General features: G+C 43.6%; 1 protein-coding gene and 1 non-coding gene across 3 annotated transcripts; one reads left to right on the top strand and one right to left on the bottom strand.

Annotated features, from left to right (window-relative positions):
- Positions 1-9,572: 9,572 nt before the first annotated feature.
- On the bottom strand, positions 9,573-20,082 carry COX7A2L (cytochrome c oxidase subunit 7A2 like). 2 transcript variants are annotated; one of them, XM_073791416.1, is made up of 4 exons: positions 19,924-20,014; positions 15,108-15,283; positions 11,259-11,390; positions 9,573-9,815 (listed from the first exon to the last, which is right to left on the bottom strand). In XM_073791416.1, exons 2-4 carry the CDS (start codon positions 15,255-15,257, stop codon positions 9,675-9,677), a joined length of 423 nt encoding a protein of 140 aa, XP_073647517.1. In that variant the 5' UTR covers positions 15,258-15,283; positions 19,924-20,014; the 3' UTR covers positions 9,573-9,674. The 2 variants fall into 2 exon arrangements, with proteins under 2 accessions (XP_073647517.1, XP_004310910.1); XM_004310862.3 differs by lacking the exon at positions 15,108-15,283 and having other exon boundaries at positions 19,924-20,082.
- LOC117307970 (U6 spliceosomal RNA) lies at positions 14,619-14,725 on the top strand. Its single transcript, XR_004521911.1, has one exon. It is a non-coding gene; the product is annotated as a U6 spliceosomal RNA (small nuclear RNA).
- Positions 20,083-27,881: the final 7,799 nt, after the last annotated feature.

Below are 27,881 nucleotides of genomic sequence, written 5' to 3'. Positions count from 1 at the left end.
CAGACACAACTGCTGACTGGAATTCCTTGCCTAGAGGGCTCACAGGCAATCCACTGTTTTCCATACGTGCCCTGCCCTGTTGACCCCCCAGTCCTGCACCTCCACTCACCCAGGAGCCAGGCTGAGTCATCCCGGGAGCACCCAGAAGCCTGCCTCACCCTGACCTCCGATGTCCAACTAAGCGTCAGGCTGTGTTCACTCTGCCTTCTTAACATCCCTGGGCTTCACGCCTCTCTCTCCATGCCTGCTGCCACTGGTCCCCAGGCTCTCATCATCTCTCAAATGAACTGTTATAACTCTTAACTAGCCCAAGGCTGCGAGTCTTTTTCCCCTCCAATCTGTCCTCCATATTGGCACCATGGATTCAAAAGAACCAAAAGAACACTGGATTCTGTGGCCATCCCAACACATACCCTTCTTGTTTACCGACTAGAGTCCAAGCCCGCTCTGGCCCGGCCCCTGGCCTGAGCCTGCCTCTCCCCCACCTCCTCTCACACATCAGCAAGTACCTTTCCCTCAGGCCAAATGCCCTTCCCCACTGTATTTAGCAAGGAACTCCTGACGCATCACTATGCAATTTCCACAGTGTCCCCTCTGAGGGTGTCCCTGCCACTCCTTGGCCTTCCTGGACCCTGGCCCTGCCTCTGGACAGTTCTGTTGCACTTTGGTTGTGCCCATCATTCTCTGACCTCGGGGACCAAGGACGGCATCACCTGTCTCTGGTCTCTACTGCCCAACACAGAATCTGGCACGCAGCAATTACGGAATGAATGGTACATGCTGTTAAAGATGCCTGACGGTGAAGACGGGGCAAGTCCCCAGTCTGCTAGGGAGATGGGGTGCCAATCCTCAGGTAACCCCAGATCTGCTCACGGAAAAGCCCTGTGAGAAAAGACAACAGGGCACCTGATGGCCCATGAGGGAAGGCCAGAAAACTCATCAGGAGTCAGAGACAGCCCAGGGAGCTGGGGCACCAGGAAAGAGAAGAGCCAACTTGACTTCAAGCCCCAGCTCAGACATGGCCAGGTCGCCTGGCACCACTAGGAAACCGCAGACCCGAGGCGCTCCTGGGTCTGAAGCCTGAGGCATGACCATCTTCCCAAGTGGAGTCAGGCTGCCCCTTCTGTTTTTAGCAGCATCTGGTCCAGATCCCAGACCACTATGAGCTTCTTCTAGGCCCAGAGCACAGCACAAGCTCAGCAAAGACCGGCAAGCAACCCCCGCACATTCCCATTCCCAAGACACACAAATAAGGGTACAGTCAGCACCTCTGACCTCTGTCCGGACCTGAAGCTGAAGAAAGCAGATCTCCTCTCCCTGCCTCCTGAGTTCTGGGGGCCTGGAGTGAGTGATCCATCTTGAGAAATCCTGGGTTGGCTTAGAGACTCTTGTTCATAACACCTCACATCCACAATCATGCAGGAAAATATGCTGCATGACAAGGTACAGGTAAGTCCTAGAGCAGAGACACAGACCTTCTATCTCACCGTCTCCCTCCCCGCTGCTGCAGTCACGAGCCCAGAGCCCGAGTGTGCTGACTCCTTCAGGACACTGAGGCTGCAGACAGGCCCGGATGAACTGACCCATCACTCAGCAGGAACAAAGCCACCCATACCCAAAGCACAGAGGCCCAGGGGGAGTTAGGTCACAGTATGGCAGGACACCCTCTCCCAACCCACAAGGCCCTCCTGGGAAGACCTTCCCTGGGGCCTGCCCCTGCCCAAGTTGGCCTGAACTGGGCAGGCGACCTTAACTAGTCCTTCATTTTATCTCCCGTGGCCGCAGGACATGTTTTTTGCAAATTACACACCTCAGTCCAAGCACCCGCAGTGATTACTTACCCCAGCCGTCCTCTGCAGCTGCAGCCTACTTCCCCTGGTGCAATTCCTTCTGATGCTCAGTGAACAGGACCCCGACTAAGGGAGGGATGGGCAGACACATAAAGTTATGAACCGATTTTCCAAATGACCGTTTCTTCAAGGACATAATTCCAGAGAAGAAAAGGGAACAGACACCAAGTATAAACAAAGGCTCTTCTGTGTGACTCTACTTTAATTAGAATGACAACTAACTGAAAGCAATTTAATGTTGGTTCACAAAAGGTTAATGGAATTCATGTTTTGTAGATGCCGAATGCAATAGAGACTTAGCCAGAAACACAAATCTAACCTTTATTCTCTTTTAATTATTCGGTCAGAATAATTTCCTGGGAGCAGGTTTAGTCTCTGGATGGCTTTAATTAAACACAACTGAACTCTGAAGTTGACATCAACTCATCCAGCTGCAGCTCAATTTTCAAATTAATCTGCTATCTCACAAGGTTTTGTGGCCTAAGCAGGGGAGGTGTCGGGGAGTGGAAGATGGGCTTGGAGCCTGACAGGTATTAACCAATTCTAGAGCATCTTACATCCTTCTTCCCCCACCCTCTCCAGTGGCAAGGCACTTCTGTAACTCCTGCTAGGACTTCCCTGAGGGGAGGGGCCCAGGCTGAGCTGAGCAACCAGGCTGCCTCCTTCCTTGGACGTCTCCCAAAGTCCTGGGCTCAGGCTCTAATCTCTCAACACCTTCAGCATAAGCCCGGTACAGCCACAGCCTGAAGCGGACCCTGGGGCCAGCAGGCCCGGTGCAGGCACCTCCTCTCTACCCTTGCCTACCTGCCCCCCACCGCCTGTCTGTCCCTCTGGCTCAGAGTGCGCAAACGTGTGAAAAGCCAGGGCGTGGCCTTCCTGCCAGGCGAGGTGCCCTCAGGAAACACCCTTATTTCCGAGACGACTTCCCTTACAGCACTCCTCCCCACCACCGCCCCCACCACCACCACCCGGCCCCAGTACCAGCCTCTCCTTTTCTGCCTTTGAAAACCCAGGTCCCTAATTTTGTCAGTTACAGTTTATAGCCATATCTAGGCCCTTTCGCAGTGAGCTTCTTCTGCTTCTTTCTAAAACTTTCCCTGCCAACTGGGAGGCAACCCCACCACTTCTTACAGCCTAGGGCACTTCAGCCGACTCCCATCATAATGCTATTTGGAGTAGGCAAGGATTCCAATCTGGCTAGTACACGCTGGACAGTCTGAAAGACCTATGCTTGGGCCCTGAGGTACAACCATGTGACCATGACAAAGCTCAGTGTCAATGGACAAGGTCCGGCCATGATGTCCTAGGAGGGCTGTGACAGAACTCAAGAAAAAAAAAGAAGTATCTAAAGAATGATATTCCAGCCACCCCGCTTGCCCTGTTTCCATTAGTTTGCAGCAGCTTCCTTAGAAAAGAGCTCTAACAGACTCTGGACCCTGAGCAAACAGCATCTCATCTCAATCTGGCCATCCCAACCCATCCTGCAGCAGCACAGCACCCCCACGCCACACAAAGGTCAGGATTCTTGATTCGAGCTTATGCAAGTGCAAATGACCCATCCCCTCTAATCTTCCGCCAGGAGGTGGCTGGGCCACCCCAGTTGCTCTGTTCATGTAATGAGAGCCAGGGTCAGCTGATGCTCCCAACTATGGGGCCGACCCACGAAGCCAAGGTGCAACATGGGTCCCGGAACAGAAGCCACAGCCAGGCTTCCTCTACCTGCACCCAGCCAGGGGGGCAACCTGTCCTCAAGCAACCAAACCCCACCAGTCTTATGGAGCTCCCAAATCAGGACAGGTGAAGGATAACAGAATTCCTTCATAACAGAGTTTCTTGACCATGTGGTTTACCAACCCTAAGCGATTGAGAGACAACCTGAAAAGGACCTAAAAATAATTCTTATAACAGTTTCCTTAAATATAATCACAGTGTTTGCTTACAAAGGCAAAGTATCTGATTCATCTTGGAGTCCCAGGCTTTGGCACGCTAATTAAATATCTGGAAGAAGCAGATTAGTGGAACTCCTTAATGACTGACTGTGGGTCAGAGGCAGCCCTGGATGACCAAGGTTGACAGCCACTGAATCTGACAAGAGGAGCACTAAGGCCAGGGTCCCACTTCTCAACCCCGACGCGGGCAGTGTTTGGTGCTAGATTAAAGAGTGCTCCAATCCAGGATACGTGCAGTCAAAATGTCAAATAAAAGTATTAAATCACTGGAACCAGACAGTATCAGAATTTCTAAGCAGTCAATCATTATTGTCCCTGGTATAACCTCTAGCTACTGAGTATCAACAGGCCAGAAAGTGAAAGGTTTGCACAGCTTCCAGCCATAAGAAAAGCCCGATAGAAGACTTGGGCATTAGGAACCTCAACGTCAGACAAGCCTGAGAAGCCAGCCCAGGGCCACACACATAACGGAGAGGAAAAGTATATAAACCAAAGAAAGCCAGCCAGTGCTGTAACAGTCAATCCCACCCTCACCAGGCCACTGACAGCTTCACACTGGAGTCACAGGATATGAGAGGCCAGGAAGGAGAGGGAAAGCTTGTTGGACCCAGAAAGGGACTCTGGCTGAGAGAGAAAACAGAGAAGGGGTAAACGGGCACTTCTTTGAAAGGAAAAGTATAAAGCTGCCATTTCAACCTTTCTTGCTCTTGTTTACCCTAAAAGGATTTTGAAAATCTATGTATTCCCCTTTGTATTATGTAAGCTTAACATCTAAAGTTTTTCATTATAATTTTAAATAGTTGCAAAGACAGTTTCTGGTGTATTGTAAATAATGGCGTAAACTATTAAGTCAGTCTTATAAATGTATCCAGTGGACTGTAAATACCATCACAATTAGACACCTACCTTCATCTAGTTAAAAATACAAATGTCTATTTAAGTCAGAAATTTCTTCTTGAACTGGTAGCTCCATCACTCTCCTCCATCTAGAATTTTACCCCCCACACTTTACCCTAATGTAACACATTTTTAGGCTTGAAAGTCTCTTATTGACCACACTTATAATTCCCTGTAACATATCAAATATTCTGTGACCTCATAAGCTCTAAGTGTTCAAAAATATTTTACTCTGGATTGCATGATTATGACTGATATTAGCACATATTTTGAAACAACAGAATATAAATACTGATCATTATTAAATGAGCAAAATTTCACTAGAAATGCATCCTGATAGAGTAAGAAGGTTCATGTTTCCAGGGATGAATCTTGCTTACTGTTAAGACAGTTTCAGCACCAATTCCATTCCTGTTTTTCATTTTTATAGATATTAAGCCCTGAGACACCTTGTTCTCATAAATAAATAGATGGCAATGGAAGTTCTGTAATAGCAACATCTCTGAATTCCTTGAACTCCCGAGTTATACACCAAAGTCATGCAGTGATCTGTTATCAAAATTATTTTTAATGATCAACTGACAACTCAATTGGTTCCTCCAATTTTGTTAAAAGTAGACTCAGAAAACTTGTAACTTATAAAAAGATTATTCCCTAGTCTTTAGACTCATATTCTCAACATTTATATTTAGAATTATCCCCATGGCACCCCAGAGAGCAGGCAACACACTATGGTCCTGACTAGAATGGGTGAGGGTTTGCTTTCCTTTTGCAGAATGGAAAAGGTGATAAGAGACCCCTTATGCTAGGCGTGTTCTCAGACAGCTCAACTTTAGAAATATAACAGAAGTTGAGGACCTAAAAATTGATTCCCTTAAAATTATCCTTGCCTGGGTACTCCATGGAGTTTTCCTACCCCCAGAGCTACATGAGTTCAGACCACTGTTGTGAAGACTAACCACATGATCTGGAAGAGGTGAAGAGAGTAACTGTCCCTCTGTTGACAGCATCTCATCGAGACAGCACTGACAAGGAGGATGGCCCCCCTCTAAGTAAACAATCCAACCTGGCAAGGGTTCAAAGTACCATGCTTAGAAGGAATAATCCTAACTGAGAACACGGTGAAAGGCTCGGAGCCTTCAGTTAAGACCCAAGAAGAGGACACCCTGAGCTCCTTCACTGCATCTCCCCATAGGCTGGCACCAAACAGTTGACTGGCCCAGTGGAAGACACCGGACCCACAAGGGGCCAATGATATTCTCTCTCCTGGAATTTGGAGCTAGACAACCATTTCCTACCATGTGCAACAAGAAACAGAGATAAAGCTGGTCCACAGAAACAAGAGTTAAACAGCTGCACAGCCAAGAGAATAACAGAAAGGACAACCACCTTGGTCCCAAAGGTAGGCCTTGTGGCCCAGCTCCACTCAGATTCTAGAAAATCCCCCTTTCTGCATTGGCTGGTTTTAATGAATTTCTGAGACTTGCAATCAGAAGGCGTTTGGCTCAGACGAGTCAGTAGAGTGCTTCTGAGGAATTCGGCCTGATGGACCAATAACATTTACAGCATTATCAAAAAGTACCTGGAAACAAGGAGGCCAAGTACATGATTAGATAGTTCACAAAAAAGGAAATATATTTTACCTTTAAAAATAAAAAGATTTTTAAATTTTTAAATATAAATTTTAAATTAAAGAAAGATATTCAACATCACTAATTACAGTGGAAAGACAATTTAAACCAAAGACATTTTATCATTACCAGATTGGCAAAGATGAAAAAGTTTGACAATGCATTTGGCTGACAAAGGTGAGGAGGAACAGGCACCCTCATCATGGCTAAATAGGATTGTACATCCACACCATCTCTCACAGTGAGGAATAGCTATCAAAGTTAGAGATACACATTCTCTCTGCCTTAAAAGCCTCACTTCTAGGGCTTCCCTGGTGGCGCAGTGGCTGAGAGTCCACCTGCCAATGCAGGGGACACGGGTTCGTGCCCCGGCCCGGGAGGATCCCACATGCCGCAGAGCGGCTGGGCCTGTGAGCCATGGCCGCTGGGCCTGCGCGTCCGGAGCCTGTGCTCCACAACAGGAGAGGCCGCAACAGTGAGAGGCCCGCGTACCGCAAAAAAAAAAAAAAAAAAAAAAAAAAAAGTCTCACTTCTAGAAATTATTCTACAAATACATCCAGCAATATGTAAAATGACATGTAAAGAAGATATGTTTAAGGCAGTGTTTGTAAAAGCAAAAAATTTAAGACTAAATAACCATCAAAAGGAGACTAGTTAGGGGCTTCCCTGGTGGTGCAGTGGTTAAGAATCCGCCTGCCAATGCAGGGGGCACGGGTTCGAGCCCTGGTCCGGGAAGATCCCACATGCCGTGGAGCAACTAAGGCTGTGGGCTACAACTACTGAGCCTGCGCTCTAGAGCCCGCAAGCCACAACTACTGAGCCCACGTGCCACAACCACTGAAGCCCGCTCACCTAGAGCCCATGCTCCACAACAAGAGAAGCCACAGCAATGAGAAGCCGGTGTACCACAACGAAGAGTAGCCCTTGCTCGCCGCAACTAGAGAAAGCCTGCGCACAGCAACGAAGACCCAACGCAGCCAAAAATTTTAAATAATTAATTAATTAATTAATTAAAAAAAATTTTTTAAAAGGAGACTAGTTAAACTATGGGGTATTCATAAAATGGAATACAATGCAGAAAAATGAGATAGAGAACAATCTCCAAACTATGAGTAGTAGGAATGTACAGTATCAGTTAGGCAAAAATAAAAGACAGAGAAGGAAAATGCATCTATATATATGACAGAACATACCTGAAAGTGAACAGAAGAAACTGGGGTAGAGAAAATACAAGGTAAACGTGGACAGCATTCTGTGTGTCAGAAAGTAAGAAACTGCTCAAAGACTGTCAGTGGGACACAGAAGCCAAATTTGGGCCAAATTTGAGAATCAGCATGAACAATGGTATGGGTGGTTATTACCTTGAATGAGAAAATTACAATAAAACCTCTTAAAACGGGAGTACTCCTCTTCACTGAGATACATCAACAATAATAATTAGAAAATCACTTTTTTACAACCACCTTAGTAATAAATGATTCCATCAGGAATCACCAAGGAACACTAACACTGGGTACAAAACCACTGAGGACATGATATTCCCAGTCTCAAATATCACCCTACAGATTACTTATTAATTACAAAGGGGAAAGGGTATCTTTACAAGGCAGACAACATCTTAATTAAGTTAACCAACTTCAACTCTCCAATAATGGGACGAACTGGTACCAAGTGCCACCTGATACAATAAGAACACCACACCATATACAGAGAATTCCTGACTAAACTGCTCAACCTGAATCCAATCATGAGACAGTAAGACAAATCCAAATCGAAGGATGTTCTACAAAACACTACCCTGAATTTTTCAAATAGGTCAATGTCATGGAGGACAGTGGGGACTCTTCTTGATAAAAGGAGACTAAAGGGACATGATAACTAAACGTCCTTATTTTTAGGAGATACTGGCTAAAGTATTTATGGCTGAATTACAATTCCATAGCTTAATCTTAAATGATTCAGCAAAAACCAAATGTGTGTGTGTGTGTGTATTATGTACATATATTATGTGTGCCTGTGTTTGAGAGAGCAAGAAAAAGCAAAGTGGACAATATATTGATAACTGGTGATCTAAGTGAAGAACATACAGGGATATATTGTTCTATTCTTACAATCTTTCTGAAGTTTCTCAAAATAAAAACTTGGGGGAAATACCAAGGAAGTTTAGACTTGTACAGACAAATAAGGGTTTCCTAGCCTGTGAGAATGATACTGACTTTTCACACGCCGTATTTTATCTTCAGTAAGAGGTTACTGTTCTTTGCTATGGCAAAATACAGACCACCACTTTATATAATAAAATTCCACCTTTTTCCAGCATTAATACAGGGTATGTGAAGTCTACCAATTGTGACAACACAGGAAATTACTGTCTAAATGAACTGTGTGCTACACGCACATTTCACTAAGGGGTAAGGCAGTTTCTTATAAGGAACCATACGGTAATCACGAATATGCCATTCGCCTCCTATTACTTGACTTTGAGGAACCGTTTTGTAAAGATTATCTAGTGTCTAATTAAAAAGAAAGAAATTAGACTCGGGTTTAAGATGCCTCTGGTACGTTCTGAAATTATTTTGAAAGCTTATTTAAAAGGACTTCAAACTTGAGATTTTTTCATTCATGTATTTATTCCACAATTAAAATAAATCATAATTTAAAGCCATAACATTTTTAAAAGGTAAAGGAGAATTTGTGTCACAGCTGTATTAATAAAACAGACATTGGTCTAAAGTGCAACACTAAACAGGTGTTCTCTGTTCCCATGGTGGAATAAATACATAGCAATTACACATGAAATTTCACTAAAGATCTGAGATGACGCAAATAACCCTTTGAAACAAACTGCCCAATGAACAGAGGCAGACTGCAAATAATCTCTATTAACATTTTACTGCAGGATGGAAAAATCCCCAACGTGACTACTAACTCAAAATCTCTCATCTCATGTGCCTGGCCTTAGCTTGTTTTCCTTCCTCAGTCACATCCAAATCCAAAAAGGCTTCTCCATCCCAAGCTCAAAACTCCACCAAAAGTCCCCAAGGACCTCAGCACAGACTGCCATAATGAGACTGTGTGTAACCTTCATTCAGAACCTCCAGGGAAATCAGAAGCCCAAATGCAGAGAGCAGCAGCATTTCTTTAAACAATAGTTTTAACTGTCGAATGAGCTCTGCCAGGCCATGTGCATTTCATAACAAACCAAAATACTGTCTTAATTTGTTTTTCTTGAAGAATGTTAAGTAGGCCATTCAAGTTAAAGAAAAAAATTTTTTTTACAGAAATAATGAAAAATGAAAATTCAAAGGATTTATGCTAAAAAGCAAACCAGTCCTCTGCAGCCTAACTCATTTGTTTCTGGGCTGTGATGCCATGTAGAGGGCGATCAGGCAGTAGATGGTCCCTCCCACAGTCAGCGCCATGGTTGTCCGGTAAAGCATTTGGTCAGGCAAGCCTCGTTTCAGGTGGATGGGCACACCGTCGGATTTCTTGAAAGAAAGAATTATCAAGGATATGGCTGATAAGAAAAAGATGCTACAATTTAGGCTAATATAGAACAAATGCCTCTACTTTATAACTAATCCATCAACCCACTGCAGTGGAAAAAGCCCAAATCTACTAGAATGCTAACTGAAACACTGGTGTATTTCTTACTAATGTAGCTGAAGTTTGTAAGTCCAAAGTCATTCTCCAAAATGCAGCCTCAGGAACATGTGCGCAACAAATCCACATTTCTAAGGAATTTATCATATATTGCTTAATTACAAAAGGAGCACTGGTGAATTTTTTTTAAAGGCAAAGGTAATCAGCAGCTAATCAAAGACCTGTAGGCATAAGAAATGCTCTACATTTAGTCTGACTTCTGATCATTAGTGGACTAAGTCTAAGCACACCAGGTCAGTTAACAGGTTCATGTCCATTTTGTACTCAACTACCTTCTTTCTATTAAGCTGCTAAACCCCTATTTAATAATGAGACTCCATAAAATGTTTAATCCATTATTTTGCACAGTCTCCAAAATCCCTCCCCACGGCAACTCAAGACCCCAAATGCCCACTCAAGTCTGAGTTATCAGATTAAAAGAGATTAAACTGGGCTTCCCTGGTGGCACAGCGGTTGAGAGTCCGCCTGCCGATGCAGGGGACACGGGTTCGTGCCCCGGTCCGGGAAGATCCCACATGCTGTGGAGCGGCTAGGCCCGTGAGCCATGGCCGCTGAGCCTGTGCTCCGCAACAGGAGAGGCCACAACAGTGAAAGGCCCGCGTACCACAAAAAAAAAAAAGGAGATTAAACTGATCAAAAGTCCCCAAGGTGGTCCTAAATCTGGACATATTTTTGAGGAGGGGGAAGCTACCTTCCAGCAACAGCAGTAACAGCTATTGCCACTCCCACGATACCTGAGATACAGTTGAGTCACTGACCTCTCAATTATCTGTAGGTAGATTAACATTAATCATATTTTTAAGTCCAATCCTAGCTTCTCTGCTAATCAGCAAACCCAAGAGAGCCTCCCCCACTTCTAGGAACAGTTCAGTGAATTTTAATATCAAGCAAGCAAAAATCAACTAGAAGAAAACTTATTGCCAAAAGTCACTGCATGTGCCACAAAGCCTAATATATACTGGATTATTCACAGTATTATTATATATATGCTATTGCTTCCTCCATCCAATGGATGATCAACAGCTACATATGCAATTTAAAAATCTGCATAACCTTAAATACTGATGAGGAAATTAATCACCCTCTCCTCTTTTATCAGTTTCTACCTACATGAAGTTCTACCAGTTTATGGCTTAAACTAAAATCAAGAAACTTCTATTTAAGAAAAAACAGGGAAGTGAGTAGCAAACTAGATTAAGACTCCATTTTGTAGGGTTTTTTAGGTCTATTTACTTCACAGCCTTCACTGTTCTAGTGTCTTCTCTCACCTGGAAAAACTTCTGCAGCTCTGGAACTTTATTTTTCCCAGCATAATCATATGCAGTAGAATTGGAACTCAGTTTAGTTGGTGTGGCAAATATGATAGGCGGTGCTTCTGTGGAAACCACAGGCCTTAATCCCTGCAGGAAAAAAGGAAAAGGTCAAGTTGAAAGTATGCCTGGGCATGTGAACAAGCCTTTCCAGGAGAAGGCTGTCCAGAAGAGTGGAGTCAGTGATTCCACCACACAAGAGAGAAGGAAAGTCCCCAACTCTGCATTACAAAGCATTTAGGTTTAAAGTCCCTAAAACACCCTAGCGCCCATTTCCAGAGCAAACACAGTCAAGAACTCTCTTGCTGGTTAAGGTGGGGGAGGCAGACGGGGGAGAAGCAAACCACAACAGAGGCCCAATCTAAGCTTCCAGATAAACCCACTGTGTCTATCTTCTCATCAAACCAATAAAACATTTATCATCTATATGAACTTTGGGTTAAATTTCAAAAGAAACCTGGCTGTCCCTTTTCTCCTCTGGGTGAGTAGGTGTACCAACATGGAATCTCAAAGTGGACTTCAGAAACTTTCCAGACACACAGTAAAGAAATATCTCAATCTGGAAGAGCCTGTAATGGGAAGAGAGCTGTCTTTCAGGACCAGAAAACAAAACAAAACAATTACAGCAGAGCAACTGAACTTTCTGGCATTAATAAATCTGTAAGTTAAAAAATATATACTGTAAAAATAAAAAAGGAAAACTCAGTGTTCTCATTGTGACGTGTGTACGACAATACACATGTACTACATACACAGAGTGTCTACCACTGAAAGGACTGCGTGAAGTAGCATGTGCCTAAAGCAGTGTCTGGGACACAGCAGGCATTCAATAAACATAAGCTGAATGAGATTCGGGGGCTCAGCAGCTGCCTCAGCCACATGTGACAGAGAAAGGAAGGACAAACACACAGTCTTAAAAAGAATCTAAGGGGGGAGAAAAATGAAGTGCTGATACATGCTACAAGATGGATAAACCTTAAAAACAGTACGCTGGGCTTCCCTGGTGGCACAGTGGCTGAGAGTCCGCCTGCCGATGCAGGGGACACGGGTTTGTGCCCTGGTCTGGGAAGATCCCACATGCCGCGGAGCGGCTGGGCCCGTGAGCTATGGCCGCTAAGCCTGCGCGTCCGGAGCCCGTGCTCCGCAACGGGAGAGGCCACAACAGTGAGAGGCCCGCGCACCACCAAAAAAAAAAAAAAAAAAACAGTACGCTGAGTAGAAGCAGTCAGTCACAAAAGACCACAAATATATGAAAGTCCAGAATAGGGATATTTACAGAGACAGAAAGTAAATTAGTGGTTGCTAAGGGACAGGGGAGGAGGGGCGGGAGGTGTTAAGGAAGAGGAAGGTGATAGCTGAAAGGTACAGCTTTCTTTCTGAGGTGATAAAAATGCTCTAAAATTAATATGGTAATGGTTGCACATTGTCTGTGAATACACTAAAAACCATTTAATCATATATTTTAAATGAGTAAATGTATGGTATGTGAATTACATCTCAACAAAGCTGTTTAAAAAAAAAAAAAAAGAACCTAAAGGGAACTCTGGGTTTCTATCTGATGGAGTAAACCTACAGTGGCGGATAGATAAATGATTCTCCAAAATAACCTACAGATCACACTAAGGAACTCAGAGTTACAAATCAATAAAATCTATCCTTTTATATTAAATTCTAACTCAGAAAAATAAAATCTTAAAGTTAGCAAACAAAGCTCAGCCTCTTCTATTTTTACAGATGAAAAAGGAAATCCTTTGCTCAAATTAATAAGAGTTGTCAGATTGTACTTGATCTCTTCAAAAAAATCTAACCTTACCTATAATTGACAAGAGACCTATTCTAAAGATCACATACTGAAAACCTCAATGTTACTCCCACCAGGCAGGCACTGGGATCAACAGAGCAACAAAAAGGCATTGAAGTAATTTTGGCTTCTATTTCTTCTAACACAGTCCCATAAATGGGAAAGAATCACGGCCTTTTTTTCTGTTCTTTCACTCATTCAACATATTTTACTAAGTAATTACTCTATACTGAAAATATATAGGACACATTCAATCTCTGCCATTATGGATATCAGTGTTATGGAATAATAGCAGCTAATATCTACCAAGCTCTTGTTATGTGCCCAGCATCATGTTAAGCATTTCATACGCATCATTACAGCAATCCTAGGGAGATGTTACCTTTCCCTTTTTACAGAGGAGAAAACTGGATCAGAGAGGGTGACTTGCCTGAGACTCCATAACAAAAAGAGGCAAGTGTGGGAACTCAAGCCTCTCTCAAGTCCAGAACCCTGGCATTTAAGTACCTACCTGCCCCTGCTACCTCTCGTCAACTACTGCTCAAAAACAACAATCCATTTGAAGAGAAAGTCTGCTTAGTAAGCTGTTAGTCTACATTTGGAATATAACAGAGACTTAGGAGTCAGGGACAGAACCGGGGCTCCAACTACTGAGATAACAAGGCTATAAGAAAGTTCTCTCTTTAAACTGGAGAATTTTAGACACTCCCTCATCATTCTGTGAGCTCTTCGTATTTTCTCCTTATGATCATTTTCCCTTGAATGCAAAAATTTTAAAACCCTTCCTACCAAGCAACTCCAAAACTGGTTTGAAATTAAACTCATGTTTTGACAGGACTAATGTGAGAGCATTTTTAGATGGGATTATACCTAGCTGCCTTGTATTCGTTTACCTGTTAAGTGATTCAAAACTATAGCAAAGTTTTCGAACACGATCATCTCAAAACAGGAGTTATCAACCATCTTAACAGCTTAAAATAATTCCATATTTCCATTTATAATACTGTAAAAGTTCAGAATATCAAATTTTAAAGTTCCTATAATCCCATTATCTTATCCCATCAGTTATTATGAATTGTATATTCTCCTCCAATCTTTTCATAGGCATATATATATATATATTTTTTTTTTTTTTGCGGTACGCGGGCCTCTCACTGTTGTGGCCTCTCCCGTTGCGGAGCACAGGCTCCGGACGCGCAGGCTCAGCGGCCATGGCTCACGGACCCAGTCGCTCCGCGGCATGTGGGATCTTCCCGGACCGGGGCACGAACCGGCGTCCCCTGCATCGGCAGGCGGACTCTCAACCACTGCACCACCAGGGAAGCCCCATAGGCATATGTTAATCTTTATAGTCACAGTGCAAAACCCCACATTCTACTTTTTTCACTTATAATAAACATTTTTTTTCAGGTTCCTAAACAATCTTCATAACGAAATCTACTCTTCACATCAACCCCATAAATTATTACCAGCCCATGTTACAGATGATTAAAACAAAGCTCAGAAATGTCCTAAGTGTGCTCGCTTCGGCAGCACATATACTAAAACTGGAACGATACAGAGAAGATTAGCATGGCCCCTGAGCAAGGATGACACACAAATTCGTGAAGCGTTCCATATTTTTAAACAACTATGCATGCTAACACATATATATGGAATCTAAAAAAAAAAAAATGGTTCTGATGAACCTAGGGGCAGGACAGGAATAAAGATGCAGACACAGAGAATGGACTTGAGGACACGGGGAGGGGGAAGGATAAGCTGGGACGAAGTAAGAGAGTAGCACTGATATATGTACACTACCAAATGTAAAACAGATAGCTAGTGGGAAGCAGCTGCATCACACAGGGAGATCAGCTCAGTGCTGTGTGACCACCCAGAGGGGTGGAATAGGGAGGGTGGGAGACGCAAGAGGGAGGGGATATGGGGATATATGTATACATATAGCTGATTCACTTTGTTATAAAGCAGAAACTAACCCATCATTGTAAAGCAACTATACTTACTACAGTAAAGATGTTTAAAAAAATAGTAAAGCAGGGGCTTCCCTGGTGGCGCAGTGGTTGAGAGTCCGCCTGCCGATGCAGGGGATGCAGGTTTGTGCCCCGGTCCAGAAGGATCCCACATGCCGCGGAGCGCCTGGGCCCGTGAGCCATGGCCGCTGAGCCTGCGCGTCTGGAGCCTGTGCTCCGCAACAGGAGAGGCCACAACAGTGAGAGACCCACGTACCGCAAAAAAAAAAAAAAGTCACAAGTAAGATGGGATTCAAACCCACACATGTTTATTACACCACACCATCAGTAATCAGCTGTCTCGGCCCCACAGGTAAAAAGAATCCAAACGGTGCTAAGGTATTTCACCCTAGGCATAATTAAACCTCCTAACAATATAAGAGCAGTCAAGGTTTCCAGTGTTTCAAGGCAGCTAGATAAGACTAGCACTAGGGTTCTCAAGAGTAGACCAGGAAGCTACATTTACAGGAAGGGATCTACAGCAAATCCCTTCGCCTAGGCCTTCTTCCAGGGCCACGGATGCCCCAACCTAGAGGAATTATGAGCCTCAAATATGCCCCTCCTCATCTCAATAAATGATAACGCCCCATCTTTCCAGGTACTTGGGCCAAAAACCTTGAAATTGTTCTTAATACCTCTCACTCACACATTTGAAAATCCTTTTGGCTCTACCTTCAAATTATATTTAGAATCTGACCACTTCTCACCTATCTTCACCAATCCACATTCTGGTCCAAACTCCTAGATTTTTAAAACAGCCTCCTAACTGGTCATCCTGATTTTATTCCATCCTTGCTGCCCTACAGTCTACTCTTAATGCAGCAACCAGTAATTGTGTTAAAACAGAGGATGGGGCTTCCCTGGTGGCGCAGTGGCTGGGAGTCCGCCTGCCGATGCAGGGGACACGGTTTCGTGCCCTGGTCCGGGAGGATCCCACGTGCCGCGGAGCGGCTGGGCCCGTGAGCCGCGGCCGCTGACCCTGCGCGTCTGGAGCCTGTGCTCCGCAACGGGAGAGGCCAGAACAGTGAGAGGACCGCGTACCGGAAAAAAAAAAAAAAAAAAAGTGGACTGTAGACCAAGTGGAAATCACAGGTTTCGCTGAGTATCAAATCTCTTAGCTGTTTACACAATCACTACCTCTACAACTGATTAAGAGCCATTCAACTGTTTTACCACGTTTAGTAGCTGAGTTCTTCCTAGTCTACTTTAGCTGCTCCAAATTTTAAGAGAGAAAAGTAAACATGATTTTTTTCACCTCAAAATTGACTGGCCCAAAGTTTCCCCTTTCCTTCTACCTTTTAATTTTGGGGAGGAGGAGGAAGAAGGGTGGAGAAATAAGAGAATTATCCCAAAAATGTTTTAATTTTTAAATGATAGAAACTTACGAGCTCTTTCATTCTGATTCAGGACTACAAACAAGTTTCAATCTGCAGTAATCGAGTCCTTTCATTTCCAATTGCCAGCTAGGTACCACCACCTCCATGTTTCCCTGACATTTCACACTCAGTGAATCCAAAATTCACCCAGTTTCTCACAAGCCTACTCAGGAGCTCCCTGTTTCTGGGGGAAACACCACCATCCTACCATTACCCAGTCATCTTGGAGTCCTCCTTCCTCATTTCCAAAATCTCCTTCACCGGGCGCTAAGTACTCATCTCCAGCCTCTGACTCTTTCTCCATTCTTACTGAGAAGACCCTGAACTCTTTTATGGGTATAACAGGCATCCCCCGGCACTGGTCTCTCCCAGTCAGATTATCTTTTCAAAGCATAGCTCTGGTTATGATACGTACTCCTCCATCATAAACCTTTCATGAAACTAAAGGGAAGAGGCCATGCCCTTGTTTCAACCTCTGGACAAGACTCTACCACAACTTTCAGCATCAAGTTGCTTTGTAAATTCTTATTCATTTCTCACAAAATTAAGTCCTACCATCCTAGGCCCTTCATGATCTACCTCCATCCACCACAGCTAAACTTACCTACTCAATGATTCCCCCTGCAGCCCCCCTCTCCTCCTCCACTCTCGCAGTTCTCTTAATCTAGAATATCCTGCCGTCTTAACTAGGAGAGGAACTGCTGGATCATACGGTAAAATTATGTTTCACTTTTTTAGAAAATGCCAAACTGTTTTCCAAAGAGGCTGTACCATTTTAAATTCCCCCCACAATGTAGTACGGTTCCAGTTTCTCCACATTCTCACCAACACCTGTTGTCTTTTTTGTTTTAGCAGGTGTGAAGTGGTATCTCCTTGTGGTTTTGATTAGTATTACCCTAATGACTTATGATGTCAAACATCTTTTCATATGCTTATTGGCCTCAATTTATTTTTAACAAAGGACACAGAAAGGTAAGCAAAATGTTCTTCACTCAACCACTGGAAATACCCTCCCGACAATTACTTGCCATCAGATTGATTTATAAATCTCTACCTGTACTATTGTTAGAGAACTAGCTTTTCCATAAGTTTACTCAATGCATGTTAGATTATTCACTTTACATAATACTGAAAGTTACACCTACATTTTACAGTATGCTAACATTTTAAAAGTTTCCAAGAAAGGAAAAATTGAAGTACTCCTGATTACCAAAGTCAGAACCCTTGGTTTGGGGATACCTGTCACAATCACTCTGAAATCTGCAATTCATATAAAGCCTACAATATTCATATAAAGCCTACATAATATCACTTCTTTCAACATAACTTAAGAAATCCTTAAGTAATTAAGAAGTCCAAATTCTCAAGAGAAACACAATTCAAGTGGAGCTAGAAATCTTTAATCCCTCTCTGTACCAAATGCATCTTGGGGTAATATCTGCTCTAAGTGCCAATTAATTTCAAGATGTGTCAGTTTTAGTTCAAAATTTCACTTTTTCTTACTAGATAACAAAATCTAGATTATGCTAAAACTCTATTGAAAGAAATTCTACAATCACCAATGGAATAGATCAATTGTGATATATTCATACAGTGAAATCCTATACTGCAATAAAAGAAACCAACTACTAATAAACATAACATGAATGAACCTCAAAAATATTGAGAAATAGAAGGCTTACACAAAACAGTACTGTGTGGTTCCATTTATACGAAATTCAAAAACAGGCAAAACTATTTATAGTGATAAAAATATGAATAGGAAGATGAACATGGATTGACAGGGCAATAGTAAAAAGGAACTTCCTAGGAGTGATGTAATATTGTATATGTTAATAAGGGTGTGGGTTACACAGTGTGTTTGTCAAAAATGTGCTGAAAAACACACACCTTTATGTTTTAAGACTACCTGCTTCTTTATAGAAGCAAATATAATAGAAATAGCTATTTCTTATAATCTGTAAGATAAGTCACTGTTGTCGATTCCTTCTTTAGACCTCACTATCAATTTGGTTTCAACGACACCACGCTGCTTTCCCTTCTAATCCTGGATTGTTCTTATGATAAATTTTCCTCCTCCACTCTCCCTTCCTGTTTCTGTAATCTAATCGTAACTCCATCTTTCTTTCCCATGTGCTTGCTCCCTGGATGATCTCCCCCACCACAGCTTCTACTACCACCTACGGGCTGAAGACACCTAGATCTATTAAACTCCTTATTCATAAATCCAGCTGCAATCAGACATGACATCTCATCACGAGCTCAATATTTATAAACCTGGACCCTTCCTCCCCAACCCCACACCCCCAAAAAAACGTGCTTTTTCTTGCCCTCCCTATCCTAGTTAACAGCACATCTAATCTTACATCGAAATCATCCTTAAACATCCTTCCCCTTGAGCAAGTTACGGTGTTTCACAGAAGAAAGAAAAGGTAACAACAATGGAGCATTCTTTACACCCCACCTGGGGCCCTTATTGTTCCAGTCCAGTTTTCCAACTGCATATCTCATCAACCCTTCCCTACCTACCCTGAGAATTGAGAATGAAAATGATGGTATCTCAGACTTAGCTTCTCGAGAATAGCTACCACTTATCCAGTAATAGCCACCTGCCAACGATTGCTAGTCACATGACACACACCTCTTTTAATCTGTACTCCAGCTGCCCTAAAGGAAACTGAGCTCACAATGAATTAACTTGATCAAGGTCATAAAATTAAAGCAGCGAAACCAGGATGTGAGCCCAAATTAAGAGTCTGGGACTCTAAAGTTTTTCATCTCTACACTACAAGCTAGAGACTGATAATCCCATTGGCAAAATCTGAGTGAAGTCGCAATACTTTTCAGACCACTCAAGAGCAACCATCAACCATTTTACAGCTGGAAAAATGTCAGCTCTTTGCACGTTAACTGCGAAGACTCACCCAAACATTTGAATTAACTCTTTAAGTCTTCTAATTCTGATCACACAGCCCCTTCTGCCCCTATGGCTTCCGCTGGTACCATCACCCCAGCTCCCAAATCTGGTGCTTGGATGAGGCTGTCTTTGGGGCTGAGGCAGGAGGATGACAATGGGGCATTGAGGAGAATGAAAGCTGGACTTCCTTAAAAAAAAAAAGGACAGGGCCAAACTTCGGACTCGGTCGGGTCACATTCTGGGCCCCGCCGACCTCACGAGCCACCAGCAACGACCTCGGGGGTCACCTTGACCGCTGCTGAGTGCCAGGCCCAACTTCCACACCAGGCCAGCCTCGCCGGGGAGCAGCTACAGAATTAAGGAGCCTCCATGGCCACGGCAAGTGCGTGACAAGAGATGAGGGACCAACTAAACCGAAGCGCGGGCAGAAGCCTCGCCTGGCTCCGGCGCTGAAACTGCCAGGTGCAGACTCGGGCCGCCACTTCTCCCGTCCGAACCGGCGCGGCGCTACCCGTACCTGAGGGTTATAAGCGTCGGAAGCCCACGCTCCCGTCAGTTTCTGCGTGAAGCTACTAAACTTATAATACATGTTGCCCGGTGTCGACTTCAGGGAGCCACTGCCCGCGCGACCGCCCCAGAGAAGGACCCCGCTTTCCCGGGTGTCTGCCGAAGACTCAGCCCAAGGACCCTGCGCCAAAAGGCAGGCTGCCCGGGGATCGCCTAATTTAAAACATGCCCTCTTAAGCCACATAACGGAATGAGAAGCCAGGTTCTCCGGGCCAAAAAGGCAAAACAAGTTCTAGGGCAGCGCGGAAAGCCTCTGTAGCGCGGTGTGTGGGGAATACGAGCCTGCCTCTTTCCGTCACGTTTAGATTCGGGCAGTACCAAGACGCCCTAAGAATTGCGCAAGCGCCCTGCCGATCATGCGGGAGGCTGAGGGACTTGCCGGGGTTGAGGGGGCGGGCTCGGGGCGGGGCCTAGGGCGGGAGGGGAGGGGCTGGGCGGGGTGAGTCCGCTCTTTCCCTTCCAGAGAGCCGGTGCTGTGGGGTCGCCACCTGGTAGTTGTCCTGAAGGCGTCTCTCCCTTTCCCAAACTTAACTCCTCCCAAACCTAGGTCACCTCGTGAAGCGTCCCACTCTCGCTCAGTGGGCTCAGGAGTATGGATCCGTTGGCCAGGCTTCTCTGGCAGTCTAGGAGTCGGGGGAGCAAATAAGAAAAATTGGAAACACCTGCTGCAAGCTGTTTGTTACTGAGGGCTGTTAGGATTTTCGCCCCAATAATATATAAAGATAGCCTCCTGGGCTTTTTGTAGAGGAAATACATCGTGCCCTTTGAACTTCAGGCACAAGGACATATATTTTGCACAGTTCTCAGAACTGATTTTTACTCTTACTTGAGCTTTGTGGGAACTGATTGCCCATCCTTTTCCTGGTCTCTGCCCTTCGAGATAGATGAGGTGGGGAGTGGAGGGGAGGTGGACTAGAAATACTTGAAAAATCTGGACGTTGAGCCTGAAAGATCAGGACTACCACTTTCAGTTATGGTACTATCCAGTTCAATTTAAAAATGTTTTTTGAATCTCCACTATGTGCCAGGTACTGTGTAAAAGGAGTATACTAATTTCCTACCTCCTGGAATGGAGCAAAGCTTTTCTTGGCTTTATCATCTAACCAGAGGTTTCCATAAGCATATTACAGGTGCATTTATAGTTCTTTTTTTTTTTTTAATTTTTTTTTTTAGAAAGAAAGCACTGGCTTTTTTTTTAAAGATTTACTTATTATTTATTCATTTATTTTAGGCTGTGTCGGGTCTTAGTTGCAGCACGCAGGATCTTTTCTCGTTGCAGTGCTCAGGCTCTTCGTCGTGGTGCGTGGGCTTCTCTCTAGTTGTGGCGTGTGGGTTTTCTCTTCTCTAGTTGTGGCGTGCGGGCTTTAGTTGCCCGTCGGCCTGTGGAATCTTAGTTCCCTGATCAGGGATTGAACCTGCATCCCCTGGACTGTAAGGCGGATTCTTTACCACTGGACCACCAGGGAAGACCCTATAGTGCACTTATGAAAGCATGTGGCAAACAGATGGGTGATACTAACCTGTACATAGCATTTTACATAAACTCATTTAATCTTTACAACAATCCTATGAGATAGGCGCTGTTATCATCTCCATCTTACTGTACAGGAAAATGAGGCCCAGAAAAGTTAAGTAGCTTGCCCAGGTCAGTTATTAGTGAGTGGCAGAGCCAGTCACCTGGCTCAAGAGTCTATACTCTGAAGCACTACATAATGGATAAGTAGATATAACTCCACTCTGAGAAGAGGATGGAGGCTGAGTTCTCCAGAGTTAGGGTGTACACCAGCATCCTAGCTTTGACAGGTATAAGCCCGAGAGCGCCAAGTGTTCAGCACTGCCAAGACTCAAGAGCAAAGGTTTTAGCATATTCATGTGATTGACCAATTCAAAGTCGCTACTTTTACAAAGCAGCACGGTGATATAATGGAAAGAACCTGTGATTTGGGTTTGAGTCGCAATTTCTTCAAGGCTGAGTGATTTGCAGCTAGTTATTTACATTTTCTGGGCCTCGCTTTCTCTTCTGTAAAGTAGGAATCGTCATCATCAGACTATCTTCCCTCCCTAGTGTTCTGAGAATCAACAGTTCAGTAGGTTATGAAGCTTACACAAACGTTACATTGCTGATCTTACTTTTGAGTCATTTTACTTTTCCATGGTTCTTGGCTACATATAAGAACCTCAGTTAATTTTTCTTTGTTACTCTAATTTAATTAATTAATTAAATGCTGGAGTCACTCATACCACGAAAGGAGAATGAGCTTGTTAGCAGATATTGGGTGGAAAGAAAGGTCTTTCACAGAGTTTAGATTGAAAAGAGAAATCAAATGATTTACGACAGCTCCCTATCTCCATCCCACTGTCTTCTAGACATATTTTGGAAGAAAAAAGTAGAGAACATTCCCTAGCTTTTAGCAGCACTAAGGTGTACCAGCTTCTTGAAGTATAAAGGTGCCTGTCAACACTGGTTATTTTCTTAAAGTTCCTGCCAACTGATTTTAGATTCTGCAAGACATAAATTAAGAATCCTGAAAATGTTACAACAGCCGGGCTGTTCAGTGGGAGATAAAATGTCAGTAGCAGAGTGTGGGTTGGGATGTCACATGGAGTGGCTGATCATAGGAAGATTTTGTCTCATTTCCCAAATAAAACACAGCACACTCTGACAGCACTGAAGCACCCTATTCTCATTCTTATTTGCATAATCCCACCCAACATCAAAGCATGATCTTTCTTTAGATCATGATCCCTTCAGGTTGTTTCCTAGATCCTGTTCTGAGGGGAAGTGACCACGATTCCTAGTGCAGAGAAGCTTGTTAATCGCCAAGTGATCTGAGTGAGTGCAAATGCCAGTCTGGCTCCGAGTGAGTCAGAATGCTGCTGCCTTTCCATTTGTGAGGGCTGTGCACTAATGGCTTCTGGCAGGTCGCTCTGTGAAAGCACTCGGGAATGGATGGAAGACCAATATAAAATTTAAATGGCCGTACTGGATGTAGATAGGAATGACTCCTTGTGAAATAGTTCTTAATTTTTTAATTCTCCAATTTTCTCAGAATTGACTTCTACAAATTTGACGCTAGTGAGTCTGGCAGAGTTAAAGTGTGTAAGCCCTGTAGTTGTTGAGGTCATTGTGGGCCCTTCTTACTGATTCCTTCAGTCCCTCCTTGTCTTCAGCCATCTATCACCTGGCTCTGGTGTCACCAGTTGGTGACAAATGTTCCAGGCTGATTTACCATGGGGAGGGCATCTCCTGGATATGGATGTCCAGAAGATGCTGCTTTCCCACACTTTACTGTTTCTTTGCTGCCACATCTGCAAACTGTAGAAACTTTCCAACCTGGAGAAGCACGTTTGTGCACGCAGATTTTGCCCATTCTAAGGTAGTTTCCCTGGTGGAAAACAGACTATAATAGTGTCATGTTATGGTGTAGTGTTACCTTTTTATTGTGGCTGTGTCTGCCCTCTCTTTGGCAAAAAATGAAGGTAGAGGTAAAACACTTTCCTAGCATTTAAAACTGCTAGTGATATCCCAAGGAAAACATCCCCAGTAAAATACTGGAAAACAAAATGGAAAGCTACATGCACTTTATGATTCTCAGAACGATGACACCGTTTGTGCAATTATTCGGTAATTTTCATGTGGCAGAATTAGAAATCTTAGCTGTCATCTCTCAGTCTTTTTGTCAAGTAAAGCCCTATCTGGTGTGGAAATTTTAAGTTTGTCTTTGAAACCTGAAATCTAGATTATATCGATATGATTGAAAAACAATTAAACCTTTGTTAAAGCATGGTATTTTCATAGCAAAGGAGTTGAGGGTCTGAATGGTGCCTTTCTCACCCAAAGGAGGGGAACGGGCAGCTGAGATTACAGTTGCCGGGACAGCTTTATTGCAGTTTGGGATGAACATATTGACATCAACTCCCTGCTCTGACCTTCTCATTGTTGGATATCAATATGGTGTGTGAGCTGCCTCACTTTTGCCTGCCTGATTTTCGTTATGTGCAAGTCAAAAGCACATCCACCAAGATTATGGATTTAACTCAATTTTGACACATCACATTTCATTTCACTGGTTAAGAAAGGCTGAGGGATGACTCATAATTTATTTTAAATCATCTTAAATACACTTAATTATGCATAGAAAAAAGTTGAGATCCAGGACAAGATTCATGCAATCTTACATGAACATCATCTATAAAAATATAGTAGATGTAATGTTGTCCCATACATAGAATGAAAGGATTAGCAGTGGCCTTGTCCAGTTTGGGGTCGGAGTGTTGTTCCTAATGACCGGAGATTCTCACTCTGTGCATCACAAGTGTCTTCAGTGTTGGCATATTTTACAGTGGGCATGTATGACTCTTGTAAGTCCATATACGCACTGATAAATAATACAAAATCCCCAAAAGGCATAAAAATTAGAATTTTTAAATGTTTCCATGTACTTCTACCCTAAACTACCAATTCATTTAGAATATTCTTTAATCATCCCTTGTGTAGATGTGAGGAGCCTGTTGAGTGACAGTCTCCAAGTATTAAGCCACAGGAAGGGTCACTCGAGGGCCATTCTGACCATTACAGTTAATACTCTGGTGGTTCTTCTCCACAAAGCTTTTGGAGAAAAGAATGAATGAGTGAATAAACAAATGAGAGTTAACACTGTAGTGGTTCTTCATAGGGCTGCTGGAGAAAAGAAGGGAAGGGAGGAAGGAAAGAAGGAGGGAAAGAAGGAAGGAAGGAAGGACATCATCTCCACACATGGCCATGAAAAACGAGCAACCATACCAGGCTGTTATTAACATGAGTGCCCTGATTACATGAAAATTGGTGATCAAGTAGAAAAGGAGATTAAGAACCATACACCCTGGTCTCAAGAAGGTGAATGTTGATGGATTATTTTCTTTTGAAATAGTAGAACTTTTTGTCTTCAGGAAAATGTGACTCTATCCAATATCAAAACAAACATGGGGTGCAGAGTTTTGATGATGGCCATTCTGACCGGTGTGAGGTGATACTTCATTGTAGTTTTGATTTGCGTTTCTCTAATGATTAGTGATGTTAAGCATCTTTTCATGCATCTGTTGGCAATCTGTATGTCTTCTTTGGAGAAATGCCTATTTAGGTCTTCTGCCCATTTTTGGGTTGGGTTGTTTGTTTTTGTGATATTGAGCTGCATGAGTTGCTTGTACATTTTGGAGATTAATCCTTTGTCAGTTGCTTCATTTGCAAATATTTTCTCCCATTCTGAGGGTTGTCTTTTCGTCTTGCTTATGGTTTCCTTTGCCATGCAAAATCTACAAACAATAAATGCTGGAGAGGGTGTGGAGAAAAGGGAACCCTCTTGCACTGCTGGTGGGAATGTAAATTGATACAGCCACTATGGAGAACAGTATGGGGGATCCTTAAAAAACTAAAAATAGAACTACCATATGACCCAGCAATCCCACTACTGGGCATATACCCTGAGAAAACCATAATTCAAAAAGATACATGCACCACAATGTTCATTGCAGCACTATTTACAATAGCCAGGACATGGAAGCAACCTAAATGTCCATCAACAGATGATTGGATAAAGAAGATGTAGCACATATATACAATGGACTATTACTCAGCCATAAAAAGGAACGAAATTGAGTTATTTGTAGTGAGATGGATGGACCTAGAATCTGTCATACAGAGTGAAGTAAGTCAGAAAGAGAAGAACAAATACCGTACGCTAACGCAAATACATGGAATTGAAAAAAGCGGTACTGATGAACCTAGTGGCAGGGCAGGAATAAAGACGCAGACATAGAGAACGGACTTGAGGGCATGGGAGGGGGAAGGGGAAGCTGGGATGAAGTGAGAGAGTAGCACTGATGTATATACACTACCAAGTGTAAAATAGATAGCTAGTGGGAAGCAGACGCCTAGCACAGGGAGATCAGCTCGGTGCTTTGTGACCACCTAGAGGGGTGGGATAGGGAGGGTGGGAGGGAGGCTCAAGAAGGAGGGGATATGGGGATATATGTATACATACAGCTGATTCAATTTATTGTACAGCAGAAACTAACACAACATTGTAAAATATTTATACTCCAATAAAGGTGTGGGAAAAAAAACAAAAAACATGGGGTGCTCCATAGACACTGAAACCTATATATCCAGATCCCAGCCCTGCACTAGATTTGCAACCTTAGGCTAGTTCCTTAACCTCTCTTGGCCACAGAGCAAAAATTTCAAATTAACAAGGTGTATGCAAGGATTACATTAGATGATATGTGCTGAAAAAGTTTAAAAAAATATGTAAATATATGAAAGTCTATATGGGAAATAATATTGAGTAAAAATAATACAACTGGATCTGTAGTCACCAATACATGACAAAAATAAATTTTGCATGATATAAAGCATTAGAATTTTAAGTCTACTGGGTTTTGTGTTTGGTAAAGTTACAGTACTTGGTTTTTTTTTGTTTTTTTTTTGCGGTACGCAGGCCTCTCCCGTTGCGGAGCACAGGCTCCGGACGTACAGGCTCAGCGGCCATGGCTCACGGGCCCAGCCACTCCGCGGCACGTGGGATCTTCCCGGACCGGGGCACGAACCCACATCCCCTGCATCGGCAGGTGGACCCCCAACCACTGCGCCACCAGCAAAGCCCCAGTACTTGGTTATAATAAAAACTGTAAGCTAAAAATCTTTCCATGTCCTCAGCCCCCATCCCCTTCTCTCTTTTGTTTTTCCCTCTTCCTTTCTGCTTTCCCCAAGAATAGCAAAGGCCATGGGACAACCAGACTAGAGCTGTCAGGTGGAACCCAGTATGAAAACAGCTCCCAAAGACATGGAATCTATCTTTAAAGTCTGAAGGCTAAAGAGAGGAGTCAGGTGTCCCACTAAAATATAACCAACCTTTCAGCATCGGCATTAAAATAAAAGATCACATCATTTTCAAATGCCAAATCCATAATTTTACTCACCTCCCCTTCCACCACAGATTCTGAAATAGTGGAGATTTGGCATGAAACCCAAAGTCATAGCCCTAACTTAAGATCACCTTCTAAGGTGGCTGACGGGTACATGAGCTATAACACCAGACCAGCCTAGGTTTGAATCCCAGCTCTTCCTACTGACAAGTTCTGTTACCTCGGGAAAGTTACTTCCCCACTCTGAGTCTCAGAGGTGAAATGAAGGTTATAAATCACAGGATTATCAGTGCATTATGAGGCAGCAAAAGTACCAGCCTGTGTTCACTGCTTCCTGGGTGCAGCTTGCCAGGTGATTCCAGAATAACTTGGGGAAGAGGGCCAGGGAGGTCAGCCTGGGTCTTCTCCTAAGAAATGGACAGGCGTCTTACTATCACCTTGATAGTCTGGGAAGCTTAGGCCACGAAAAAGAGTAGAAGAAAGTTATAAATCTGAGGAAAGTGTCTAATGGAAAGCAAATCTTCCCCTTAAAAGAAAGGGGGCTGGAGAGAATATGACATTCCCAAAACCCCAGCTGAGAAACTCAGAAAGCCCAAGTCAAGAGGCCCCGGCCCTGGGCCTGGAACTCCCAGCCACACCCCTGCCCTCTGAACCAGTAGAGGAATTTGCTAAAGCACCAATCTAAACAAACCAAAGATTTCCACCTGAAGTCCGGCTTTCTAACAGCAGAAGAAGACGTGATTGTTGGCGTGTAAATGTGTGATCTTCACGTCTCATTCAACCCCCAAACTTCAAGGCTATATTGTCCTCTTTCCTGACACCCATTCTTAGATCCCAACAGCCCACGGATGCAAACATAATAAAAGTAAAAATTGAATCAAGGTGTTTGTGTTTTCTCCCCCAAGCAGAAGCAAGCGCTCTGCAAACACAGACAGCCTTGTTTCGGCACAGATGTCAGGAATGTCGAGCCTGTAAATCTGCCCAGGCGGTTCTGTTCTTGAATCA

The sequence above is a fragment of the Tursiops truncatus genome, chromosome 14, assembly GCF_011762595.2.
Source record: "Tursiops truncatus isolate mTurTru1 chromosome 14, mTurTru1.mat.Y, whole genome shotgun sequence".
NCBI classification, from domain to species: domain Eukaryota; kingdom Metazoa; phylum Chordata; class Mammalia; order Artiodactyla; family Delphinidae; genus Tursiops; species Tursiops truncatus.
This window is presented reverse-complemented; position numbering and strand designations above follow the sequence as displayed.